The sequence below is a fragment of the Lepidochelys olivacea genome, assembly GCF_965140295.1.
Source record: "Lepidochelys olivacea isolate rLepOli2 genome assembly, chromosome: 8".
NCBI lineage: Eukaryota > Metazoa > Chordata > Testudines > Cheloniidae > Lepidochelys > Lepidochelys olivacea.
The window spans coordinates 98134567-98159254 of record NC_140418.1 but is presented as its reverse complement, the minus strand read 5'-3'; the positions used below and the strand labels follow the sequence as shown (position 1 = coordinate 98159254).

Sequence of the window (24688 nt, the reverse complement as noted above, 5' to 3'; positions counted from 1 at the left end):
ATAGCTCCTGCACATGCAGATCTGTCTATCTCTGTAGTGATTTGCCTGGCTGTCACTTACCTTGATTCTACTGAAATCCTCAAACATGCTTTCACCTCCCTTCCTTCCTTTTCTCTGGCCTCTAAAGTTCTCTTCACCTTACCCACAAATTTTAACATCTTTGTAATCCTACTACCCCTACCTACCTTTTCAAATATATAAAGGATTATGTTCAAATCACCCTCAGCTTTAAATTGCTCCATGAGATCAACATTCATTTCAGGGTGTGTTTAAAATCAGTTTTGCTCCACTCTATTTGAGGGGCCATACCTCTACATACTCCCTTCCTTTGCTTATCTCTATCCCTTCCACATTCTTGCTACTGTTGGTATGAGATTTTTGCTGTTTCAGCTGTCCGAGACAGCCCCTCTGTCTTTATGCCTCATGGACTCCTCCATTTCCTTTTATGTCAGAGGACAGCAAATAGTGCTTGTACCTTTTTAAATAATAGCTAGATATTAACTGTGTAATTGTTTAATCTTGTAAACTATTTTGGGATAAGGTATGTATATAAAAGATAAATTTGCAAAATTAAAGTGTTAATGATATGAAAGATATCTAAATCAATGTTTTTCATGAAATGTACAAGGTTTTTCTTGAGCATTGTAGCTTTCTAGCTGCTAAAATTAAACATTCATAACTAACAAAATGCTGGAGTTGTAACTATTTAAGTTGTCCTTTACAATTTTTAATTCTTTATTAACGGAGCATTAGAATTCATATTTTCTCTATTTTCATAACCATTACAGTACTAATGGCCCAGCACTACAGTATTTGAAAGAACTTTAAGAGTGAGCATTGGTTTATATCTTAAATATATAGTGTTCTTTTTACAAATACAATAATATAATTTTGCCTCAAACATAGCTTCGGACTGTCATTTACCACTGTTGTTGTTTGCCTGGTCTTCATTGATTAGTGAAGTGTGATCTAGTTGTTTTGCACTCAGAATCTAACTTGCCTTTTGGTTAGGACTGCTTCTGTACTGGGCATCTGACCCCTTCATGTATAAAACATTTCAACTCTGAATTACTAGACTGAGACTTAAGACATTCATCTAGCATATTAGACACAAAGGAAAATGTGGTGCATTTGTGGTAGTCAAAAAACAGTTTTCAGACAAGTAGTGTATTTCTGCTCAGTAAATAGTGCTGCCTTTATTAACAGTTGTGCTTCATTACTTTATTTTAGACCTATTTTAGACCTTTGATGTAACTCAGCAGGCAGGAATCTCTCTAGAATTTTGCAGCACTGTTATTGTGAGCCTCCCAAGAACCTAAAACCATCTATTCTGTGTGTCTGAAGGATTGAAGGCAGGGTCAGAACCACAGTCATCTAGCACTTAAAAATATAGCCCAATTCACATTTATAATATTAACAATGCCAACAGCTGGCCATAAGGGTTTTTAAAAATTGCACTAGTGTTGACTTTTTAGTTCAAAAAAGGAATTATGGTCTTGTAAGAATGCCTAATTAGGCTTTTAAATTTGGGATGGTGGTATGTGGTTAAGTGAATGTCCATGCTATCACTGACTTCATGGAGAAATGGAACTTTTTTATTTTTAGAGCTTTAAAAGATGACTAATATCCAGTCCTTCCCCCCGCCCCTTTCCCTCTCTTGTCCCTCTTGTACTTCTCCCTTTTGTCTCCAGTATGACCCCCAAAAATGGGAATAACATAGGAATTGCCTTGTTGGATCAGACATGATGCCTATCTAGTCCAGTCTAGTCTAGACTCTTATCAGTGGCCAGCACCATTTGCTTCAGAGGAAGGTATTAGAACCCAGCAGTAGGCAGATCTGTCCTCCACGTTAGGTCTCAGCCTGATCCCCAGTAGAGATTGGCTTAAACCCTGAAGTATGAGGTTTGATATCCCCCGCTTTGCCAACTTTTTGTTGTGAATTATTCTTTATCCATACAAATACACAATTTCTATTTTAATCTGAAATTTTTGGCCTCAGATACTTAATGTGGCAGTGAGTGCCACAGTTTTATGTGTTTTATATAAAAAGTATTGGTTTTGAATTTTCCACCTTTTAAATTTAATTAAATGCCTCTTGTTATGAGACAGAGGGAACAAAGTTATATATCTACCTTCTATAAACTCTTATGTCCCCTCTTATTCATCTCTTTTTATAATGTAAACAGTCCCAATCTTTTCAATCTTTCTTCATATGAGAGTTTTTCCAGGCCCTTGATCATTCTAGTTGCCGTTCTCTGAAATCCCTTTACTTTGCAATATCCTTTTTGAGATGAAATAGTATTTCAGATGAGGCTGTACAGTTGAGTATATTAGAATATTCTCTGTACTGTTCGTGATCTCATTCCTTATGCAAGCTTCAATGTATTATTTACTTTTTTGACCATAACTGTGCATTGAGTAATGGTCTTTACCAAGCTATCTACACTGACTCTTGGGTCCTTTTCTTGAGATGATACATTTACCTGATTAATTTAGAACCTTCTAAGGTGTACAAGTAGTTTAAATTTTTCCCTCCAGTGTGTGTTGCTTTCATTTGTTGACACTGAATTTCATTTGTCATTATGTTGTCCATTCACCCTGGGTCTTGTAGTTCCTCGCAGTCTTCATTGGTCCTGACTACTCAAAGTAACTGTCATCTGCAAATGTTGCTTTCTTACTACTCACCTCTCTCCCCAGATCATTAATAAATACGCTAAACAGCCGTGGACTGCCGAATGGCTAGCAGCAATTCTGCAGAAAAGGACCTACGGGTTACAGTGGACGAGAAGCTGGATATGAGTCAACAGTGTGCCCTTGTTGCCAAGAAGGCTAATGGCATTTTGGGCTGTATAAGTAGGGGCATTGCCAGCAGATCAATGATCAGTGAACATTCCCCTCTGTTCGGCATTGGTGAGGCCTCATTTGGAGTACTGTGTCCAGTTTTGGGCCCCACGCTAGAAGAAGGATGTAGAAAAATTGGAAAACGTCCAGCGGAGGGCAACAAAAATGATTAGGGCGCTGGAACGCATGACTTATGAGGAGAGGCTGAGGGAACTGGGATTGTTTAGTTTGCAGAAGAGAAGAATGAGGGAGGATTTGATAGCTGCTTTCAACTACCTGAAAGGGGGTTCCAAAGAGTATGTATCTAGATTGTTCCCAGTGTTAGCAGATGACAGAACAAGAAGTAATGGTCTCAAGTTATAGTGGAGGAGGTTTAGGTTGGATATTAGGAAGAACTTTTTCACTAGGAGGGTGGTGAAGCACTGGAATTGGTTACCTAGGGAGGTGGTGGAATCTCCTTCCTAAGAGGTTTTTAAGGTCAGGCTTGAGAAAGCCCTGGCTGGGATGATTTAGTTGGTGTTGGTCCTGCTTTGAGCAGGGGGTTGGACTAGATGACCTCCTGAGGTCCCTTCCAACCCTGATATTCTATGATTCTAGGAACAGAACCTTGAGGCAACTGATTCAACATTTTGCCATGGTCAAAATTGTCAATTTAATCCTACTTCTTTTTTTTCTATCTTCTAACCGGTTTTTGATCCATGAGAGTATGCTGCCTTTTACCCCATGAATACTTACCTTCCTGTTGTGAGATAAAGGTCAAAGGTTTTTGAGAACTCTAAATAAATTATATGATTTACTTCTCTTTTATGCATTACTTTGCTGAGATGTTCCAGTAAATTAGTGAGACTGTTTTCATGCTGGTTAGACTCTGTTATGATCTTCCAGGTGTACAATTGTTCTATTTTTAATAATCTCTTCAATCAATATGCCAGGTGCAAATGTAAGGCTAGCTGGTCTGTATTTCCCTGGATCTCACCTCAGAGCCTTTTTTAAATATTAGGTACATCTTTTGCTAACCTCCAGTGTTCTGAAACAGTGGCATATATTTGATAGCTCAGCCACTTCATAATTAAGGGAAGGAGATGGAACTGGATCTGACCTCTTAGAGAAGCCAGTACCATCTTGATCAAATGGTCCATATAGAGTCCCTGACATCCAGTTGGAGCACTCTAGAAAGCATTGATAGATCAGGAGGTCATCATGCCCCCTTACAGAATTGAATATTTAGGCCATAGGATATATAAGGGACCTAGGCCAACCATCCCTCATTTCATTACTATTCTGATTGGTAAAAGATGTACTAAGATAGGTGTTAGCACAGTTGCTTTGCTAGATTCTGCAGGAAATGGGTGTGGCAGCAACAACCACACATTTTGATTTTTGAGGGCATATCTACACTACAAACTTTTGCTGACACAAATTACATTGTTCTGTGGCTGCCGCAGTTAGTATATCGCTTGTGAAGGTGCATACTTGGCCCCTTGCATCAGCACTGCACGTGCTTGACAGGAATGCTTGTTTTTATGCACAAGGTGGTGCACCGTAGGTAGGTAGCCCATTGTGCAACTCACCACTATCCAGTGCACTGTCTTTTTGGTAAGTTTTGAGTCACATGAGTGACCTGGACTGCGGGGTTAAGTTCCCATCATGCTATTTTCTCTACCCCATAATATTATGGCTATCCCATAATTTGCACACCTATTTTAAAAATCCCACAAACCCGCATGGGACTTCTCGCGGTCTGCCATCTCTCAAAGAAACATGGAGCCTGTGCAGCTCTACACTATTGTTATGAACATTGCAAGCACAGGATGCATGATCCTCTGGTATTTGCAGAGCTGCAATAATTGTCATGTGGCGCAGGGCAATTTCCTGGAGTTCAGATTGCAGTGGGACTTAGCGAGAACCAATTCAAGATGATGGTGGTGTTCATGGAGCAACTGCAGATGGTGGAGTTCCGCTTCTGGGTCCAAGAAATGAGCATTGACTGGTGGAGTCGCACTGTGATTCACACTTGGGATGACCAGCAGTGGGTGCAGAACTTTCGAATGCACAAGGCCACATTTCTGGATCTGTGTACCAAGCTCACTCCAGCGCAGGGACACCAGAATGAGAGCTACAGTGATAGTGGAGAAGCAAGTAGCAATTGCACTGTGGAAACTTGCAATGCTGGGTTGCTACCAGTCAGTGGGAAACCATTTTGCAGTTGAAAAATCCACTGGGAGGCTATTGTTGTTCAAGTTTGCAGGGCTATTAATAGTCTCCTGCTACACAGGACTGTGACTCTTGGCAACGTGCAGAACATAATGGATGTATTCGTAGCAATGGGTTTCCCGAACTGCAGTGGAGTGATAGATGGCACGCATATCTCTATTTTGGCTCCAGACCACCTTGCCACAGAGAACGTTAACAGAAAAGGCTCTTTTTCTATGGTTATCCAAGTGCTGGTGGATCTCTGGGGACACTTCACTGACGTCAGTGTTGGCTGATCAGGGAAGATACATGATGCTTGCGTCTTTTAGAACACAGGACTGTTCAGAAAACTGCGAGCAGGTGCAGAAAGACAGTTGAATGTGTTTTTGGAAGTTTGAAGGTGCACTGGTGGTGGTTACTCCCAAGATTGGATCTCAGTGAGAAAAATATCACGATGGCTAGAGCTGTCTGCTGTGTCCTGCATAATATCTGGGAAGTAAAGGAGGAAAAGTTGCTGCAGGCGTGGAGGGCAGAGTTGGAGCATCTGTCTGCTGTGTTTGAATGGCCTGACACAAGGGGTATCAGAAGAACTCATTGCAGAGATATTTGGCTCAGGGAGGCTTTGGAAGAGCTGTTTAATAGCGCCCCACAGGAATGTGTTGTGGTGTACTGTGCTCTGCCTGGCTCCACAATTTCGGGGCCTGTTAGGAATTTTGTTGTGCTTGGCATAAATATAGGACTATAACACTGTCAGTGTATCAATTAATTTTGTGGTGCTTGTGTATATTTGATTATTACTCTGTGTTTTTCACTGATCCTATGAGTTGTCACAGTGTACAATAACAAGTAAGTGGGTGCTTTCACTTCCGCCAGGCATTTTGCAGCAGTTGTTGGGAACTAATAAAGATATTTTCCAAACAGAATGTTATTGAATAACAAAAACACCTCAAAAAATTCTGTGCAAGTTAAAAGCAAATAAATTAAAAGATTTATGAATTTTTGGAACAGAGCTTAAAGAAGGGGAAGGAACGTTCATGTCCGTTTTAGCTACACATACATTGACCATGGCACTCGCAGATCAGTGCATATGAAGCTGGTTGTCCTTGTCCCCAGTACAGAGTGGTAGGGGTAGGGATGTGGCCCCTGATGCCACATGGAATGTTAAGGAGGGGTGTAGGGAGGTGCTATCCTGGAGTTCTCCATGGATTACAAAGGGAGGTGAGCCCATAATTGTTGAATGAGTTAGTCCACAAGAATCTGCAGCATCTGTGTTTGCTGCTGGAGAAGCCCCATTATGTCCTGGTGCATCTCCCTCTCCTCCTCTGCCTTTCTCCTGTCCGCTCTTTCCTTCTCCATACAGTCTGCACTATTCATCCTCTAGGCCAGGGGTTCTCAAACTGGGGGTCATGACCCCTCAGGGGTTGCAAGCTATCAGCTCTGTGGGGCTGACAGCCCCAAGTCCCCATTAAATTAAATTCCCTTCCCCCCCCCCATTTTTAATGTATAAGGGGGTCAGACTCAGAGGCTTGGTATGTGAAAGGGGTCACCAATACAAAAAGTTGGAAAACCATTGCTTTAGGCCCTCTGTTTGCAGTCTTTATGCAGTACTGGCTTGTAGGGTCTCATGGAATGTCATCCCAAATGCTCCTCTTTATCTGACTCAGGCATTCCACAGGTCAGCTGGGGCATACACAAAGCCACAGTGGCAGAAGCGACAGATAAAACACACAGAGGTATCATCAGTATAGTTACAATGGAAAGTGAAAGTTAAGATTCAGAACCCCTTTCCCTTGTTCCCCTAAACTTTGAAGCAAGATATGCTTATTGACACTTCTGCTTCAGAGTGCTTGTGCACGGTGCCATTCATAGTACCAGCCATGATGAGTATGACCCACCAGGGGTGAGATGAGGAGGGAATTGCTCAGTTGCATGAAACTAAGAGTATTGGGCAATAGTACTGAATATTGGCACCATTTTCCACAAGTAGTGGTGATTTTAGCCGATATCTCACGCCAAAGGGTACCAAAGATACAGAGAGCACAGCTGCTGCTGCTGTCCCAGAGCCCGTTTATTGGAATGGTTTCTGCCCAAGTTACTTTACCACATCACTACAGCAGAGGATGAAATAAATCTGCCAACCCTAGAAACCTTCGGGAGAGAGGACTGCAGAGTACCTCTGTGGAAGTTTCATTGAGATCTCTCAGGAGGATTCAGGGACATACCCATGTACATAAACTGCTGCCCCGGCTCTCCTGCCTCACTTGACAAAGGAATGAAAAGCAGATAACTTTACCTCTCTTTGTTGTACCAGTATCTTTTCTAGTATGAGCAAATTAATGAAAAGTCTATATCTTTGTCCTTCCCTCACTGTAATGCAAAATAAATATACACACTTATCTGCGGTTCCTTCCCCTGCATCAGGCTGGGATTAAGTGGACTGTGGTGGAGACTCAAACAGGTCCCGGCTTGCAGCATATCTGGACCCCTTTATCACATGTCCCCATCCTCTTCCTCCTCCATCACCTCCTCACTGTTCATGGCAAGAGCCTGAGGAGGTGTGTGAGGTGGGAGTGGGATCTCCACCCAGTTTGGCATACACCTCTTGGTAAAAGTGGGAGGTCTGCAGCTCAGCACTGGATGAATTGTTGGCCTCCCTGGCCTTCTGAAATGCCTGTCACAGTTCTTTTACTTTCATGCATTGCTGCTGCTGATCCCCTTCTGCATCCCCTGTGCAATCACCTCATAGATGTCCATGTTTCTACAACTGGTCTGTAGCTGTGCTTGCCCAGTCTCTTCTCCCCGCAGGCCCATTCTATTCCAAGCCAGAGCATGGCTGGAGCTTGTAGCCAGCATGTTCAGCTGGGTAGTTGCAGGTGACGGTGGAGAGCTGCCTAGGTGGTTTGCCCAGGTGGACAATCAGGAAAAAGCATTTCAAAAATTTGCAAGGTTTTAAAGAGGGGATTGGGGGCTCCTGTTCTCCATGACCTCTGGGGAGTGGAGTTCACAATTGTGACCAGAGCTGTCAGTGTCTGGCATTGTGGGACAGCTTCTCGAGGACTGTTAGGGTTGACACAGGTAATGCTGTGTAAACATTCATGCTCAGGAGGTGGTGTTCCTGTGTTGGTTTAATGGAGAGCTTATATCTGGGGAAACTAATTTAAAAGTGTCAGCACATGCACAACTAGGTCAACACAAGGAGATGTACATTGGCTTAATTTTGTAATGTAGCCTCAAGATTCTAGGATTGTAACAATAGAAGTGACTAGACACTTCCTTTGCGGTTGGTGAAGGTAATTATTTCCATCCTAACTCTATATCTTCAACTACCTATGACAGTGATTTTTTTTTTAATTCCTTTGAATTTTGTAATAAAATTGCAGGTCTGATCATTCTTGGTAACCTAGAAATGTTTTAAGAACAGAAGGCTAGGTAGCCCCTACATATGTGGCTATTTTTACATTGGCTGTTCTTTGTCTCAGCTAGCCCCTCTTTTCATATCTTTTATTAGGAATGTCAGTGCCTAAAGTTGGGCTCCCAGATCCATATTTAGGTTCCTAAATAAATGTGACTTGATTTTTTAAAAGGTGTTGAGCACCTGCAATTCCCAAAAACTTCACTGAGATTTCTTTAGGAGCTGAAGTTGTCACCACCTCTGACAACTAGGCCTCGTTTATTTAGGAGGCTAGCCATAGACTCAGGAGGCTAACTTCAGCCGCACAGTTTTGGGAAATTTTGGCCTTGTACTCTACCTCACTAGTCATTCCTGATAACATATTTTGTATTATCTGTTGTGTGAAATTGTTAGTGTACCTTACTGGTTTTGTTTTTTAATTTTATAGCTTCTCCTAGTTTCTAAACTCTGCTAATGTCTTAGTCAATCCAGTTAATAGATTAGAAATGGCTGGTTTAAAAATCAATAAAGCTTTTTCAAAGCTCAGATTTCTTCAATTTCATAGGAAGTGGGCAGTCGGCACCCAGCAGCAGTTTAACCTCTCCAAGCCACGTCAATCTGTCTCCAAATACAGTTCCAGATTTTTCTTACTCAAGCAGTGAAGATGAGTTCTATGATGCTGATGAATTCTATCAGAGCAGTTCTTCCCCAAAGCGATGCATTGAGTAAGTAGTGAAAGAACACCGTGCCTTATTGAACAGTTTCTAGAAGTGTGAGAAGTTATCTGTGTGGGTGTTCGGGAGTAATCCTGAAAACCTGGATGTGTTTCCTAATAATGGGTTCATGGTGTTGTTGTAGGTTTGGCAAGCTGGCCAATGGACTAGTCATTTGATTGACTATTATTTGATCACTGCCAAATGTTCCAGCAAGAATGCCCTGACGTAGCTAGTGGCTTGCCTTCTTGATTGCATCATGGTGCTATTCTTTCATTTTTTAGAAGTTAATTTGATTGTGTTTTGCATTTTTCTGAGTTAAAAAAACTTAACTGAGTTATTTTAATTAGGTATACAGATTTAAGACTAAGTCTATTGGAGACCATAAGGTCTTACTCTTTTTTGTTCTAATAAATTAATGCTTTAAAATATTTGACCATTTTTTATATTATTTGACCAATATTTGACTTGTCAGTTGACAAGTTATTTTTGGACTGCTTAAATGCTCAACCTGAGGTGTATTGCAGCAATTGGTAGACAGCCAATGTCCCTCTTTTCCATACACCTCAATATTTTTTAAATTTTTGAATAATTTCTGTTTCAATTTACTCTTGCCATTTGGGGAATTTTGAGAGTAAACTAACTTTTTAAAATTATTGCTATTCACCTTTGAGGAATAATAAATGTATTTGAAACTATCGCTTTTGTGTGTGCATTTAGAGTTTTTGTATGGGTTGCATTCTGAGTCCCACTTTGGAGGTTTTACCCAATCATTAGGCCACATACCACTCGAAGTATTATATTATGTGAAGCTGTATATACCATCTTCGCTTCTGAATATTGCAGTGTCTTGTAATTTCTCCATAAATGCACTTATCGACTAATCAGCCCCCATGTAAATGTTTAATTTAGTTAAATCCTAATATTTTGCCTTGAAATAAATGTTCTGAATCGTGAGAACTTGATACTTTTCTGTAGCTCCTCAGGATCTGCAGCAGTCCTGACTCGCAGCAGCACAGGAAGTAGTTTGAAACGCCCAGACACCACAGAATCCCTGAATTCTTCCATGTCTAATGGGACAAATGATGCTGGTAAGAGAATTGCATTAGCTCTTTTTCTAGAAAGTTCTTCCGTACGAATCCAGGTATATTTAATGTAGTGCTTAATAAAAAATTTCTAATAGCTTGTTTGTAGAGGGTTCAGTCTCTCTCGTAATCTTAAGAGTAGGTGAGTGTTTCAGTACTTGTGAAAGTTTACCTTTTTATTTATATGGTTAAATCCTAAAATATTTTTTGTGATCTCTGTATTTTTCAACAAGGCTTTATTCAATGAAACAATAAAGAAAATTCATCTGTATGTTAAATAAAATATGTGCTCTGTTAGGACTTACTGATGTAAGTTCGATTTTGAATGTTGTATTTGGGGGGTGGGTGTTTTAAGAAACATAATGACAGAGTGGACTTCTTTTTTAGATCTCTTTGATCCTCATGATGATAGAGATGATGATGGTGAAGGAGAGTCAGTGGAAGAACATAAGAGTGTTATTATGCATCTTTTATCACAGGTTAGACTAGGAATGGATCTAACAAAGGTAAGACTCGAAGGCCGTACTTCTTGAAAAATCTGAATGCTGTGTAAATGAAATATTGCTACAATATTGTATTAGGTGAGGATTTTAATAAATGAGGGTGTTTATTAGGATATTATACTTCTGATACTATTGCAAGTGTATATTTGTTGTTCTGATAAGTTTTAACTGTTTCAGCCTCCCTATAGATTACTCTTCGTGCTATTCCTTTTCTGGATCTCTCTCAATGTAGAGGTGGGAAAGTGGATAAGTTTAATGCTGACAACACTGATTGAATTGCTAAATCCCATGAGCTGGGGAAGCAATTTACCAGCAAAAGTGATAATTTGCTCATTTCAATCCCCTAGGTCATTTGTGATCCCCTAGACTACCCATGGAGTTGGGATAAGAGAAGGAAGATCTGTAGAGGCAGTACTTTTCTTCCTGCCTCCTCTTGTCTTCATAGAAAGAAGAGGAGGCAGGAAGAAGAGTACTGCCTCTAGCGATCTTACTTCTCTTATCCCAACTCCATGGGTAGTCTAGGGGATCACAAATGACCTAGGGGATTGAAATGAGCAAATTGCATTGTACAAGATCATGGTGTCCTTGTCAAATTAACAAATGTTTGATCAGTTTCACCATTGCTGTTCAGTTTTGGGCAACTGTGAAACTAACAAGAATTATGTCCATGTCAGTCTGCTGCTGCCAGAACTTTTGCAGTCTGTGGCATCATGACAGCCTGCCAGGGGGACTACTGAGGACCTGGGTAGCTCTGAGTCCTCAGTAGCTCATAAGCCCTGGGAGAGCTGCCTTCCAGGGTCCCTGGCAATGTGCCAGGAAGCCAAGATCCTCAGCAGCTTGCTTTCCTGGCTGAAGGGGAGTCTGGGAAAACTGGCTGCAAAGTTGTGAGGCTCCTATCTTAGTTAGCAGCTGAGGAGCCAGTGGACAAGCTGACAGGAATCCAATTTCTGATAGAAACCTGCCTTAGGTCTGTTGGAAATGCCTTAGAATCTGTTTCTGTGAAAGGATTTGATTTCAGTAAATCAGCAAATTCTGACAAGTGTTTCAATTGAATTTTTCCAACCAGCTCTACGTAACACCAAATGTTGACTAGATGCTTAAGTAATCCATGATTTCCTGTCTCTCAAATCACAGCATGGGAGTGGAGTAGAGAAGCAGTTTATCCTCAGATGCTTTTGTTAATATAGCCATAGTTTTATGGCACAGATTTGAGCTTCAAGTGTGTGTTTGGATCATATATTTAAACTTTTATAGATGACGTATGATAAATTTATGCAGTTACCCTTTAAATGTGAACTGTCTACATGTATGTAAGTTAGTGTTTGTTAAACAACAATCTCCATTTACTAGTGATATATAGAAGTCTGTTTTGCTTTTATTTCTTTCTGTACATCACTTTAGTTACCTTTATTGCTCAGTAAATCATTAATGTTGGTTCATCTTTAATTCTCTTCTCTAGTTCCCTGAACCTGATGGGTTTTTAGCAATATGTCAATACATGGCGATATTTGAAATCCTTTCTCAGATAGAAAAGAAGGAAAGAGGGTGCTATCGGTCACTAGGTGGATTGCAGTGCTTTGCCTTGTCAGCAGAAGCTTTACACTGAACTGCTGTCAGAGATTACAGCTCTGGAAACTGTGCTGAGCTGCTACTCTTGTTAGCAAAGAATATTGGTTTCCTCTGAGTTTGTCTGTTACGAGTCACTAGGCCGGCTACTTGTGGAATTCTTTCTTTTTTTTTTCCAAAGACTTGTTGCTACTTCTAAATTCTCTTGTTGGAAGAAAAACCTCGTTATGGCTACAGGTCTAGCTGCACCACTGTCCCCCTTTCTAGTCTGTGAGGTAGTCTACACTACAACCCACTGTGCCGCTGTAGTGTGTTTGATGAAGATGAGTTATGCCAATGGGAGAGTGCTCTCCCATCAACAAGAGGCGGAAGCTATGTCAGTGGGAGCGTCTCCCGATGACGTAGCACAATGTGAACACTGCTTTAAGTCGATGTAACTTGCATCGCTGTAAGGGAGTGGGGAGGAGGGCTTTTTCACATGCCTGAGCAACTTAAATTACATCAACTTAAGCAGTAGTGTAGACAAGCCCTGTGAGTGCACCCTCATGTCAGGCCACATACCCTTACCGCTCCTGGAAGGGAATTTCACAGTTCTGCAGTCCAGCATCTCCCACTATACTGATATGTGTGGGCTAGTCCCCTCTTGTCTGCAGCATCCAGAGGCAGTTCAAAGCTACAGCACAACCTGTGCTAGCCATGTCCCCTTCTCCTTCTTGCTACCAGCCTCTGTGGCAGCAGTCAAATGCTGGTTCACTTTGCTCCCATGCTTTTCTTCTAGATTGGTTATTTTTAGCTGTTTTTTTGGGCAGCTAATGTGTTTTTATTTGTTTTCAAGCCCTCTCGCTGCCTCCTGGTCTGGGGTCTGAGCAACATGGTGGTCACAGCTGCCTGGAGCCTCCACTGAAGTGTCTTTGTGCTGAGTTCCTCTACCCCCTTTCAGACATGGCAGAGCAGACGCACAAGTACCAGGCAAAACCCCAGAAGTGCTCTGTATATGAGGAAGCTTTCTTAGGCTCAGCAGAAGGTAAAAGGTGCCTACCCTGCACCCTGCCAACCCTATCTCTGCTAGGGCAAGGGGCTCTAAATTTGTACAGGCATGTTGGGTTCCCTGTCCACCCAAGGAGCCTCAACTTCACCATGGAAAAAACCAACCAGGAGGTACAGAGCAGAACAGGGAGAGGTTCCGAAGATGAGGACCTCATCCAGGTGACCCGGGGGTAAGTCCTGGGGCAACAAAGGACAGTAAAGATAAGACAACATCTATTGGGGTTTTCCCATATGCCTTCCAGACCTTCAGGTTCTCACAAAAGACCCTAGACTGGAGAGATGGGGTGCACTTCTGTGACCCAGAATGACATACAGTATTTGGAGCAACAGGGAAAAGAACTGCAGCATCAAGCTCTTGGATCTTGCAGCTGCTAGGCTAGCTCTACTAAGATTCCAGAGCTTCCTAAAGGGTGACCACATCTTGGTCCAGCCAGCCAACACGACCAGGTTGCATATATAAACAACCAAGGGGGAAGAAAAAGCATAGCTCTACATCAGAAATGATGAAGAAAATGGAATGGGCAAACAAGACTCTCCCTTCCCTAAAGTCAGTACCCACAAACGACTGGCTCAGCAGGTGTAATGAGTAATGCCGAACCAGAAAGTCTTCACTCTGATCTTGCAGATGTTCGGTCCCCACCCAGTTGACCTCTTTGCCCATTGCAAGAATGCAGAATGGCAAAAATTCTTCACCCAGGAAGTGGACCCCAAGTCCATGTGGACAAACACTATGTTGCATAGCTGGCTGTAAAACCTGCTATATGCATCTCTTCCCTTCCCTCTCCTAGGGAAGGTGAGCCAAACGATAAGATGAGAAGAAGCAAGGGTGACCATGCTAACTCTGTACTGCCCAAGAAGGCCCTGGTTCTGTCATACAATAGAATTGAAGCTGGAACCTTTGTTGTAGCTTCCAATGAGACAAGACATCTTTTTTCCAAGGCCCATTCCTCCATCAATACTCAGATAATTTTCAACTGACAGTGTTGCTCTTGAAAAGCAATCATTAGGCTTTTCAACTATCTTCCAAAATGAGCAGGATTCTGCTCTCATCCAGGAGAGTTTTCACACTAAAAATCTGCTCCTCTGTGGAGACCAAATTCAGTTTGTGGTGCCAAGAATGCAGTGCAGATCCAAGGATACTGGTATTCAGGCCGCTCTGAACTTCCTTCAGGAAGGTGCTGATAAGGGCCTTCAGCCCATTATCATAGCTCCAGGTATCAGCTCTAAGTAGTGTCCTATTCACAGGATCCTCTGGCTCCTTGGAAGAACCATCAGGTATCCAGATCTTTCAGAGCAATCACTGGCCAGATCTTTCCTAAATGGGACCTGTTGCTGATGTTGAAAGCCCTAACCACCTGAGCCTCTGAGTTCCTTTGTTCTGCCCATGACCATAGCACTCAACTGAGAAACAGTGGTACACCCTAGATGTAAGAAGAGCATTGAAGACTTCCCTCAAGCATGCAGAATCCACAAGGAGATTGGGCTCCCTGTTCTTTCTTTCATCCCAAGGTGCTTATAGTATACAGCCTATCCCTTACCAGATGGATCAGACTACGCATCTTGGAGGCATACAAGCCATTCAACGCACTGTTCCAGAAGGAATTGAGGTGCATTCTTCAACTTACATGGCCACCTCCTGGGCCAAAAGAGCACACACTTCCACTGCAGAAATCTGTGAGAAGTCACATGGTCACCAGCTACCACCTCTATTAGAGGCTGGAAAGTGAATTTTGAGTGCATAGACAGGAATGGGCTGCAGGTTGTGGTCCAGACATAACTTTGACATTTGAACAATTCAAAAAGGGGAGGAGGTGTCTTCCTATTTCTTGTTCACTTTTACATCCCTCGCTGCTACTCTGCTCACTGTTTGATACTTCCCATACATATCAGACTTGTGGGAGATGCTGGCCTGCAGAATTGAAAATTATATACCCAATAATTTCCTTTCTACTTGCAGCGTCTTCTACAGTTCTGCCAACCCTGGTTGCCTTCAAAGCCATAAGTCAGAGTTTTATTTGGATAGTTGCCACATAGGCAGTGGCCTACGGTACCTAATTACTTGGCACGGAAGTTATTGTTACTAATCATTTTGTAAGAGTTTTTTCACTGCTTTGAAATTAATCATCTGGCAGCAAGACAGCATGCCTAGTACAGTCTGTGCTGTAGCTTTGAACTGTCTCTGGAAAATGCAGACAGAAGGGAAATGGCTCATACGTATCAGAATTATGGGAGGCGCTGCTAGTAGAAAGGAAATTATTGGGTTGGAAATTTTCCATTCTCCTACTGCTAGACTAAGATCTGAGCTACTCCACCTTGTGTCTCAACCATGCTTACCTAGCAGGTCTGACTTAGTTCTGGCACCTCTAGTTCTTCTTTGAGTGTTGGTCCTTATGGGTATTCACTGTGAGTGCACATGCATACCATGTGCCCGGGATCAGAAATTCTTCAGTAGCAGTGTTCGTTGGTCCGTGCCTGCGCCTCCTCATCCTGCAAACAGAGTGCATAAGGGGTGATGCCAACTGAGAGCTTCCTCTACTCCTTTTCTACTATTTTGTTTTGGGATGGAACCCTCCTCCATAACTTCTAGCTTTGTAAATCCATTTTTCATAGATAATGTTAATAGTTGTAGTTTAATTAGTGAGTATTGGGTTTCCTGCTCTTCTGCCCGCCCTCCCTCCCCCCATGTTATTTCCCCAACATTCAGAGCACTTTGTAACTATTTACAGTTGAACTCTGGAGTAGGCTTCCAAAGGAGGTTCTAGAATTCTCATCACTGGAGGTTTTTAAGAATAGGTTCAAAACCTGTCAGGAATGGTCTAGATTTACTTGAGCTTGCCTCAGTACAGGGGTCTGATCTTGATGATTTCTCGAGGTCCCTTCCAGCCCTATATTTCTCTGATTCTATAACTATCATGTAGCTGGTTGAGAGGATATCCAAGACGAATTTGTCCAAAGTTAGATGTTGAGACATTGGAAGGAAATGGGTCAGGCAGCCACCAAACGGGATGAGGGAAGCTGGCTGTACTGCGACTGCTTGACAGCTCTCAAGTGTCCTGTCAAAATCCTACCTTTGGTAGATGGCTGGGTCTGAAGAAGGGGTGGGGTAGTGTATCTGCTGTTCTATACCCTCTGGTGCTTTCTCGGTGTTTCACAGCTGCAGGGCTGGCCAATATCTATATTGCAGTGCCTTCGAGTACTTTCTGCAACGCGCTGGGGAGTAGATTCCTATGGAACAGAGAGTGACATGGGAGTCTGAGTGACTAAAGTGACTCATTGGTCTTTTCAATGAAAAGGTTGTTACCCTCAGAGAGGAGATTCTCTAACATTACCTGAATTTCTTCGGTAAACCCTGCTGACTGCAGCCTTGAAGCCTGTCTCATGACCACCAAGGTCACCATGGAACGAGATGCTGTGTTAACTGCATCAAGTAATGCCTGAAGGGATGATCTGGCTACTAACTTCCCATCATCAAGGATAGCCTGGAAGTGGGGGTCTTCAATCCTATGGTAATTTATTTATGAACTCCGGTAACTTACTGTAGTTCATAAAGTCATACTTAACATATGTTCCTGGTAGTACGCAATATGGAATAGTAGGCCGGCTGAGGAAAAGATCTTTCTGCCAAAGAGATCTGACTTCTTGGAATCCTTGTCCAAAGTAGATCTAGGTTGGTGTAACCTGTTCCACTCCGTGAGTACTTGCCCCACCATCTCACAAGAGGATTCTCAAACAGGAGGTAGACTCCCCGGTCTGACTAGGGGTGATAGCGCTGCTACCTCCTCCACACAGGGGAAAGGGCTTTTACTCCAAATATATCCTCATCCCCAAAAGGACAGGTTTTCTTGATTTTGGGCTGTTGAATGTCTTCATTCGACACTCAGGATGATTACCTTAACTGCTATAATCCTGTCTCTGAACATCAATGGCTGGTTTATGGCTCTTGATTTAAAGGATGCTTATTTTCATATAGATATCCACCCCACACACAGTAAATGTCCTGTGTTTTATGGTGCATTTGGAGCACTTCCAATACAAGGTGCTCGCTTTAGCCTTTCAGTTGGTCCAAGGGTATTTACAAAGGGCATGGCCATAGTAGCAGCACATCGGCATCATTACAGTTACCATCTGTTGCCCCACTTGGATGACTGGCTCCTCAAGGGTCGATCAAATGGAGAAGTGCAGGTAATGCTCACTGTCCTGCTCAACCTTTTTCTACTCCTTGGGTCTTCAGGTAAACCCAGGAGAGTCCATGTTAACACTTATAACAATTATAGAATTTATAGGAGCAGTCCTGGACTCAATTGTGCCCACGACTTACTTAACACAAGACACAGTCCTCATGATGGAAGACCTCAGTGTGGCAGATATGGCAATTTTTGCAATATCCTGGAGAAACCGTAATGAATTAAGTTTAAGTATCTTGGGAGTTCATTGGATTAAAATGGAAATGTTTTTGTATTATTGTGGAACTGTATGTAATGTCTCTAAGGAGAAAACCTGACTAAATGTAAACACTGGGAAATGTTATGAGCTTCAAAGAACTATTTGAAACAATGTAAAACTTCAGAATCAAGTGGGTTTCCCAGGACATCTCTAGGAGGAGAGGTATGCAAATTTGACTGTTCTGGTTATGCAAGAACTCCGCCATCTGAAGCTTTGCCCTGGGGAGGGGACCTTATATCTGGCTGATTGAAGTGACCACAAATAGGCAAAGACCTAGCTTGCATGAAGGAGTGACTCTTAGAGCCATGGGTAGGTTATTCTGAGCGAACAAGTGTTCTGAACTTGTGACCACAGGAAAACCTTTGGATGGGGTTTGACGGACTGTTCGCTGGCCAGAGCCCTTGTTGGAGTTGGGGAGACCTCTAGTAAGCTTATTAGCATATGTGTGAGTTTTATTTTTTCTCTGCAGTGCTCTTACCTGAAAAATAAATGTGCTTGTTTAGATAGAGCTGTGCGGTAGCTTAACTTTGGCAGTTGCATTATTTATCATGTCTGAGGAGAAAAGTAAAGCAGGCCTGCTTAGGCAGCCTGACTTTGTGGGGAATTCGCAGTGTAGTCAGGGGACTGCGAAGTCTGGAAATAATGCAGTCAGGGAAGAAAGAGACGTGTGCCTGCCTAATTGAAATTCTGGGAGGTGGGCGGGCGGGCAGATGCCTGTTGACATCTAAAGGCTCCTCCTCCAGCTTTCTAGGAGCAGCCACTGGACCTGGGATCCAGCTGAATGTGTGGGACAACTAAGGAATAACAAGGTCAGGAGTGGGGGTGTCATAGGTTCAAAACTAGGGATCTGGCACCCAAGAGAGATGGTGGCTGGGGAGCCGGAAGCCTGAGAGTGGGTGCCCATCCTTGATCACGATGAAGAAATACAGGTGCAGTTGCCCTGAACTATGACACTCAGTTTCCAACTTCAACTCAGCCGTCAAATGACAGTCAGGGCCTGCTTGGTGGTCCTACGCTAAACGGTATTTTGCACATATGTGACTCCCCCTTCGCCAGGTTTCACCTGTGCAGCCTCCAAACCTGCCTGAGGAAGGTCTGCATTGCAGCCAGGGATTTCTTGGACAAGAGACTCTCACTTACTCCAAGCATCGAGGCACCTCTCACTTGGTGGAAGAAGAGAAACAATGTAGGAGTTCCCTTTATTCCCAGCCCACCCACAAGAACACTCGGCAAAGGTGCATCTCTTCTGGACTGAGGAATGCACCTGAACAATGATATTGCTCAGGGTTCCTGGACTCCACAAGAATACATGCTACATGTCAACCTCCTCAAGCTTCAAGCAGTATAAAGAACATGCAAGCAATTGCTGCTTTTCATTCAATCCACTCAAGTCCAGATCCACTCAGACAGTATGACCACTGTTTATTATATAAACAAACTGGGCAGAGCAAGACCCACACTACTCTGCAGGAAGGTTGTACAGCTCTGGAATTGGTGCAGCCAACATCAGATCACCCTTTCTGCACTGCATTGAGGGGCATTGAGGCTCTATGAATGGTATTCCATCTGTGTATTCTCCTATGGATGTTTCTGAACCTACTGTCACAGAACGGGGTCAGGACCAGCCCTCCTAACATGGCATCCTTCCCTCTGACAACCTAACTTTTGGATGGGCAACTGACTTAAAGAAATCCTGCTTGAAAAAAAGTCCAGGCCATCCTTCTCAATAGCAGGAAGCTGTCTACAAGGTAGCATTATGCTGCCAAATGGAAGCGCTTTTCCCTGTGATGCCACAAGCATCAATTGCTTCCAGAGGGGGCCGGAATTGCCTCTATCCTACACTGTATCCTCTCACTGAAATCTTCAGACCTTTTACTCAATTCACTGAGAGTACATTTAGCAGCCATTAATGCTTTCCATTCCCTGGTGGAAAACTGATCAATTTTTACTCACCCCACAAAATAAAGTATCATGAGAACATTCCCACAACACTGGCTTGGGATCTGAACCTGGTACTCTCTGCTTCAGTGAACCCACTATTTGAACCTCCTGCTCCCTGTTACGTATATCAGTGAAGGTGGCCTTCCTCACAGCTGTCACCTAGGCCGGAAGGGTAGGGCAACTTGATGTTCTTATGGTGGATCTGCTGTATGCCATCCCGGAGACTGCATCTCAAGTTCAGTTCCAAGCTTCCTTCTGATTTTCACTTAACCCAGACAGTCCAATTACCTGTATTTTACCTGAAGCTTCAGAAGAATGAGCACATGAAACTCTACTCCCTAGATGTGCAAAGAGCGCTGGCTTTCTGTCTTAATAGGATGGAGGCTTTTAGAAGATTGCCATCTCTTTGTTTCCATAGTAGAGAGGATGAAAGGAGAGGCAGTTTCCTCCCAGAGACTTACAACATGGATTTTCAGTTACATCCTTCTCTGTTACAAAAAGGTAGGATCTCCTCCTCAATCTCTTAGGGCTCATTCAGCCAGAGCACAGGCAGCCTTAGTGGCATCCATGCAAAGGATCCCACTTACAGAGATGTGGAGAGCTGCAATCTGGATCTCCATCCACATGTTTACCAGGAACTATCCCTGATTCAAGCCTATGTAGAGGGATGCTTCCTTCAGTTCAGTGATCCTCCAACTGTGATTCAAAGCTCGTCCTCCCACCCCCTTCCTTATTAGTCTCTGCTTGGGAGTCACCCACAGTGAGTACCAATAGGGATCAGCACTTGAAGAAAGGAAGTTTACTTCCTTTATAGTAATTGGAGTTCTTTCAGATGTGTGTTCGCTATGGATAGTCATGATCCATCTTCCTTTCCTTCTGCGTCAAATCCTCATGTGATTCAGGGTAGAGTAGGAAATGAAGAAGAGGTGGTTGATCCACACCGCCCCTTACGCCCTCTGTTTGCAGCACAAGGAGGTGCAGGCACAGACCAATAGGCACTATCGAAGAATTTCTGGTGCCAGGCACGCACTGCACATGAGCACCCACAGTGAATACCCATAGAGACCGCACATCTCAAACTCCATTTACTGTAAGGTAAATGATCTGTCTGTCTTTTTCTTTCTGTCTTTCTTTCTCTCAGGGGCCTGTGACCAATGGTATCTGGTGACTAAACAGCATTCTTAAAACAAAATACTTTTGTTTTAACTGTAGGAACAAAACGTTTAGAGAAGGAATGTTTTAAAACATTCTACATGTCTGCTTTTTCTGTAGGCTTTCCATCCCCTTAGCTGTGATCTATACAGGCCTAATTTCCTCTATGGCTGGTCAGTGTGTCAGTGTGTTTCCCCCCAAATAACCCATCCCTCTCTTGAGAGAGTGATAGTTTTTAAAAGTGCTGTAGTCCTTTTTGTTCTCTGGTTTTGGTACTTCTCAATAAAACCAGTTTTGTTAATTGTCTGGAGCGCTGCCTGGGAAGGTAGAATCTTCCAAAGCTAATAACTTGGGCATTGTCTTTTAACAACCCTTAAGCCAACCCTCAGTAAACAATTTTGAGCATTTATTTCCCTTTCTCCTTGTTTTTCCTTACAGCCCCTCATTAAATTAAACCAGCATTCATACAGTAAACATCCCAATAATCTGGTCAGCATACAATGTCCATAAGTAGTTACAGAGCAACTGCAATTCCATTAGACATCACAAAATTTAAGGTTTTTTATTTAGTAACTGTCTGATAATAGGGCTTTTCTTGTAGTTGTATTCATTCAATAATAATAGTATTCACCCCTTGTGTTGTGCTTTATATCTTCAAAGTGTTTTTTGAATGCTAATGGAAGTCTTGACAGTTCAGAAAGCCAAGTATGCTGTGGAGTTGGAGTTCTCTAGATACTAACATACTATCGTTCTAAGAGTTTTGAGGTATTGTTCTTTCTTCAGGTGGTTCTTCCAACTTTTATTCTGGAAAGAAGATCACTTTTGGAGATGTATGCTGACTTTTTTGCACATCCGGACTTATTTGTGAGGTATTTGATTTAAGTACAGTATTAATCAGTTCTGATATTGCCTTGTGCAGTTTCAAGAGTATATGCTTACTGTTTTGAGGAATGTTTGATCTTTATCCAAACTATGCAAAGTGCATCTATATACCATCTAGTCTGTCTTTCATTTTTCAAAAAGCTCTTCTCAATCTGAGTTTAAAGAAAAAAACACTGGAGTAGTAATTTTGTGTCTTACGCCTGTTTCAAACAGCAGTGACTTATTTCAGTGTTTAGTAACTATACTTTCCCCCTCCTCTAGTATTAATGACCAAAAGGATCCAAAAGACCGAATGGTTCAAGTGGTGAGATGGTACCTCTCAGCTTTTCATGCGGGAAGGAAAGGATCTGTCGCTAAAAAGCCTTACAATCCGATTTTGGGCGAGATCTTCCGGTGTCATTGGATATTACCAAATGCTGAAAATGAAGATAATACGGTTAGTTTTGTGGTGGTGTCTTTTACTGCTTAAAATGTGTGCTAATAATTTCCCTAATCTCTGACTAGAATGGCATGGGGTTTGTACCAGAAGCAAACCGTGTAAAATACTGTGATTCTTTTCCTAATGGAAGTTTTCCCATCCTCTTTTTTTAGGGCAGACTTCTCAAATGTGTGTTATTTTACAAACAATGTGTAATTTCAATAGTTAATTTCTTAAGAATCCTTTGACATGCAGAAAGTAATCTGTTAATTCTGTCCAGTCCCAAGGGGATACATTTCTTGGTCTTAATTACTGCAGATATAGTCCTTTTTCTAGTTCCTTGAAGTCTAGATCAGCAGCCTTAACAGGGTTTCCTCTTTGCTACTAACCTTTGACCCTAAACTGGATTCATTTTCCTCTTAGAAATCTTACCCATGATTTTGAAGGACAGAGCATTTCATATTTTAAAATCTTTCCAAAGATCTAGGTCCTGAGATTAAATGACAGGGAGAGAGAGAGTCAGAAATCCAGTTCTGCGGCACTCTCTCTTCCTCCTGCACTCTGCTCAGACATGGCTGTCAGATAAAGGTCATGAACTGCAGCACTCCTCTGGTCACAAACAGAAAGACGAGCCCTCTGTTCTCCGGTCAAAGCCTGGGCAAGCTGGAGAAGCGCAGCTTGAAGCATTCGGATGTGTCAGCTGTGTGGATGGACCAGAGGCAGCAGGACTCCCTTCTGCTGCTAGAGGAAAGGCTGCAGCAGTTTAAAATGCAGCATATCTGGTTCCACGAGTGCCAGCTTCTCAGACCCTCCTAGCTCACTCAGAATTCCCCAGCCTGGGAAGATATAAAATGTATCATAGGGGTTTTAGGTAGCAAGGTGTGAACTCAGAAGTCATCTATCCTAGATATTTATGCACGATCACGGTAATCCCTGAGCACCTTCCAAACACTATATATGTATCTGTAATCAGATTGATTCCAGAAACTGGGATGTTCTCTAAAAGGCCCGGTATCAGTGGGTACATACCTTTCCTCTTCAAACCAGCAAACCGACAACTATGTGGAAGCTGCACCATGTTAGGATTCTAAAATTGTGTTAAGAGATGGATAGTTTTCATAGAAGCTACTTCAATGGACCATGTCCTAGATATTTTTGAAAACTGTATGTACCATGTCAAACGAAGGCAACTCTTAACTTGTTTGCAGGAGCCTGTTTCAGAGGGACCAATACCTTGGGTTACCAAAAACAGTGTAACATTTGTAGCAGAGCAGGTCTCTCACCACCCTCCAAGTAAGTTGCTATGCTACTGGAGTCTTATACTATTGGACAGGAACTGAGTAACAGTGAAGTCAGTTTTTAAGTTTTGACCTTGAATCAATATTTTCTGTTTAACAATGAATTTTCAGTCTGACATTTCTCTCTCCTTAGATCATTTTTCTGGAAAGTAAATTGCAAAGTCTCGCTCTTTCTCTCTATCCCTTTCACCTCCCCTGCAATATCTTGTAATTTATCTGGATGTAAAAATTGTTTCTAATTATTATAAATGTCTTGTTGTATTACATTTTTTCTTAAGTTTCAGCATTTTATGCCGAGTGTTTTAGCAAGAGAATACAATTCAATGCTCACATCTGGACCAAGTCAAAATTCTTGGGGATGTCCATTGGTGTTCATAATATAGGGCAAGGTAAGTGTGTGTATGTAGTTTAAAAGGTAAACTCTTGAGCATTAAGAAACTAATGTTAACTCAATTTTAATTGTGTAGAAAAAGCAATTTCTACAAACTTCCTGCAATGTATTACTCATGCTCAATAAAATTTCTGATGACTTGACCAAGTAGCTGCTGTAGCAGTCTTGTCAGTGGCTAGAGACCCAGGATCCATTTCCAGTGCATCACGGACACCGCTTGTCCTTGAGTGAGCTACTTTTCAGAGGTGCTGAATGTCCACACCTCCTATTGAAAGCTATAGGAATGATGGGTGCTCAGCCCCTCCAAAAATCAGGCCTTTAACCTCTTTATTTTTGTAATGCTTACGTTTGTCAAGTGTTTTGAGATTTCTATGTGAAATGTCCTCTAAAAGTGCTGTTGATTATTAGTACAGTAGTAATTTTTTCTTTCTGACAGGTTGTGTGACATGCCTAGATTATGATGAGCACTATATTTTGACTTTCCCCAATGGTTATGGAAGGCAAGTAAATGCTATACCTCTTAGTCTTTAAAATTTTTTGAGATGGCAGTGAGCACCTGTTTCTTTTTAAGTTTTTGAAAAGTGCAATTGTTTATCATTGCAGATCTATTCTCACAGTGCCATGGATAGAACTGGGTGGAGAATGCAGTATTAGTTGCTCAAAAACAGGCTACAATGCTAGCATCATCTTCCACACAAAACCTTTTTATGGAGGAAAGAAGCATAGAGTTACAGCTGAAATTTTGTAAGCTTTTTTTCTCTTTCAGTCTTGCTCCATTTGTGTAAATGCTCACAATTGTTTTTTCAGAAGAGTAATTTAGATGG

General features: G+C 42.2%; 1 protein-coding gene across 7 annotated transcripts in view; it reads left to right on the top strand.

Annotated features, from left to right (window-relative positions):
* The window catches only part of OSBPL9 (oxysterol binding protein like 9), a 142354-nt gene that overhangs the window by 113653 nt on the left and 4013 nt on the right, over window positions 1-24688 (top strand). For all 7 annotated transcript variants that reach the window (XM_084637620.1, XM_084637614.1, XM_084637616.1 and 4 more), the window contains 9 exons: window positions 8991-9150; window positions 10117-10229; window positions 10611-10729; window positions 21659-21744; window positions 22019-22193; window positions 23384-23468; window positions 23752-23862; window positions 24301-24364; window positions 24468-24608. In XM_084637620.1, the coding sequence (XP_084493746.1) occupies window positions 8991-9150; window positions 10117-10229; window positions 10611-10729; window positions 21659-21744; window positions 22019-22193; window positions 23384-23468; window positions 23752-23862; window positions 24301-24364; window positions 24468-24608 (1054 nt within the window). The remainder of the gene's footprint in view (window positions 1-8990; window positions 9151-10116; window positions 10230-10610; window positions 10730-21658; window positions 21745-22018; window positions 22194-23383; window positions 23469-23751; window positions 23863-24300; window positions 24365-24467; window positions 24609-24688) is intronic.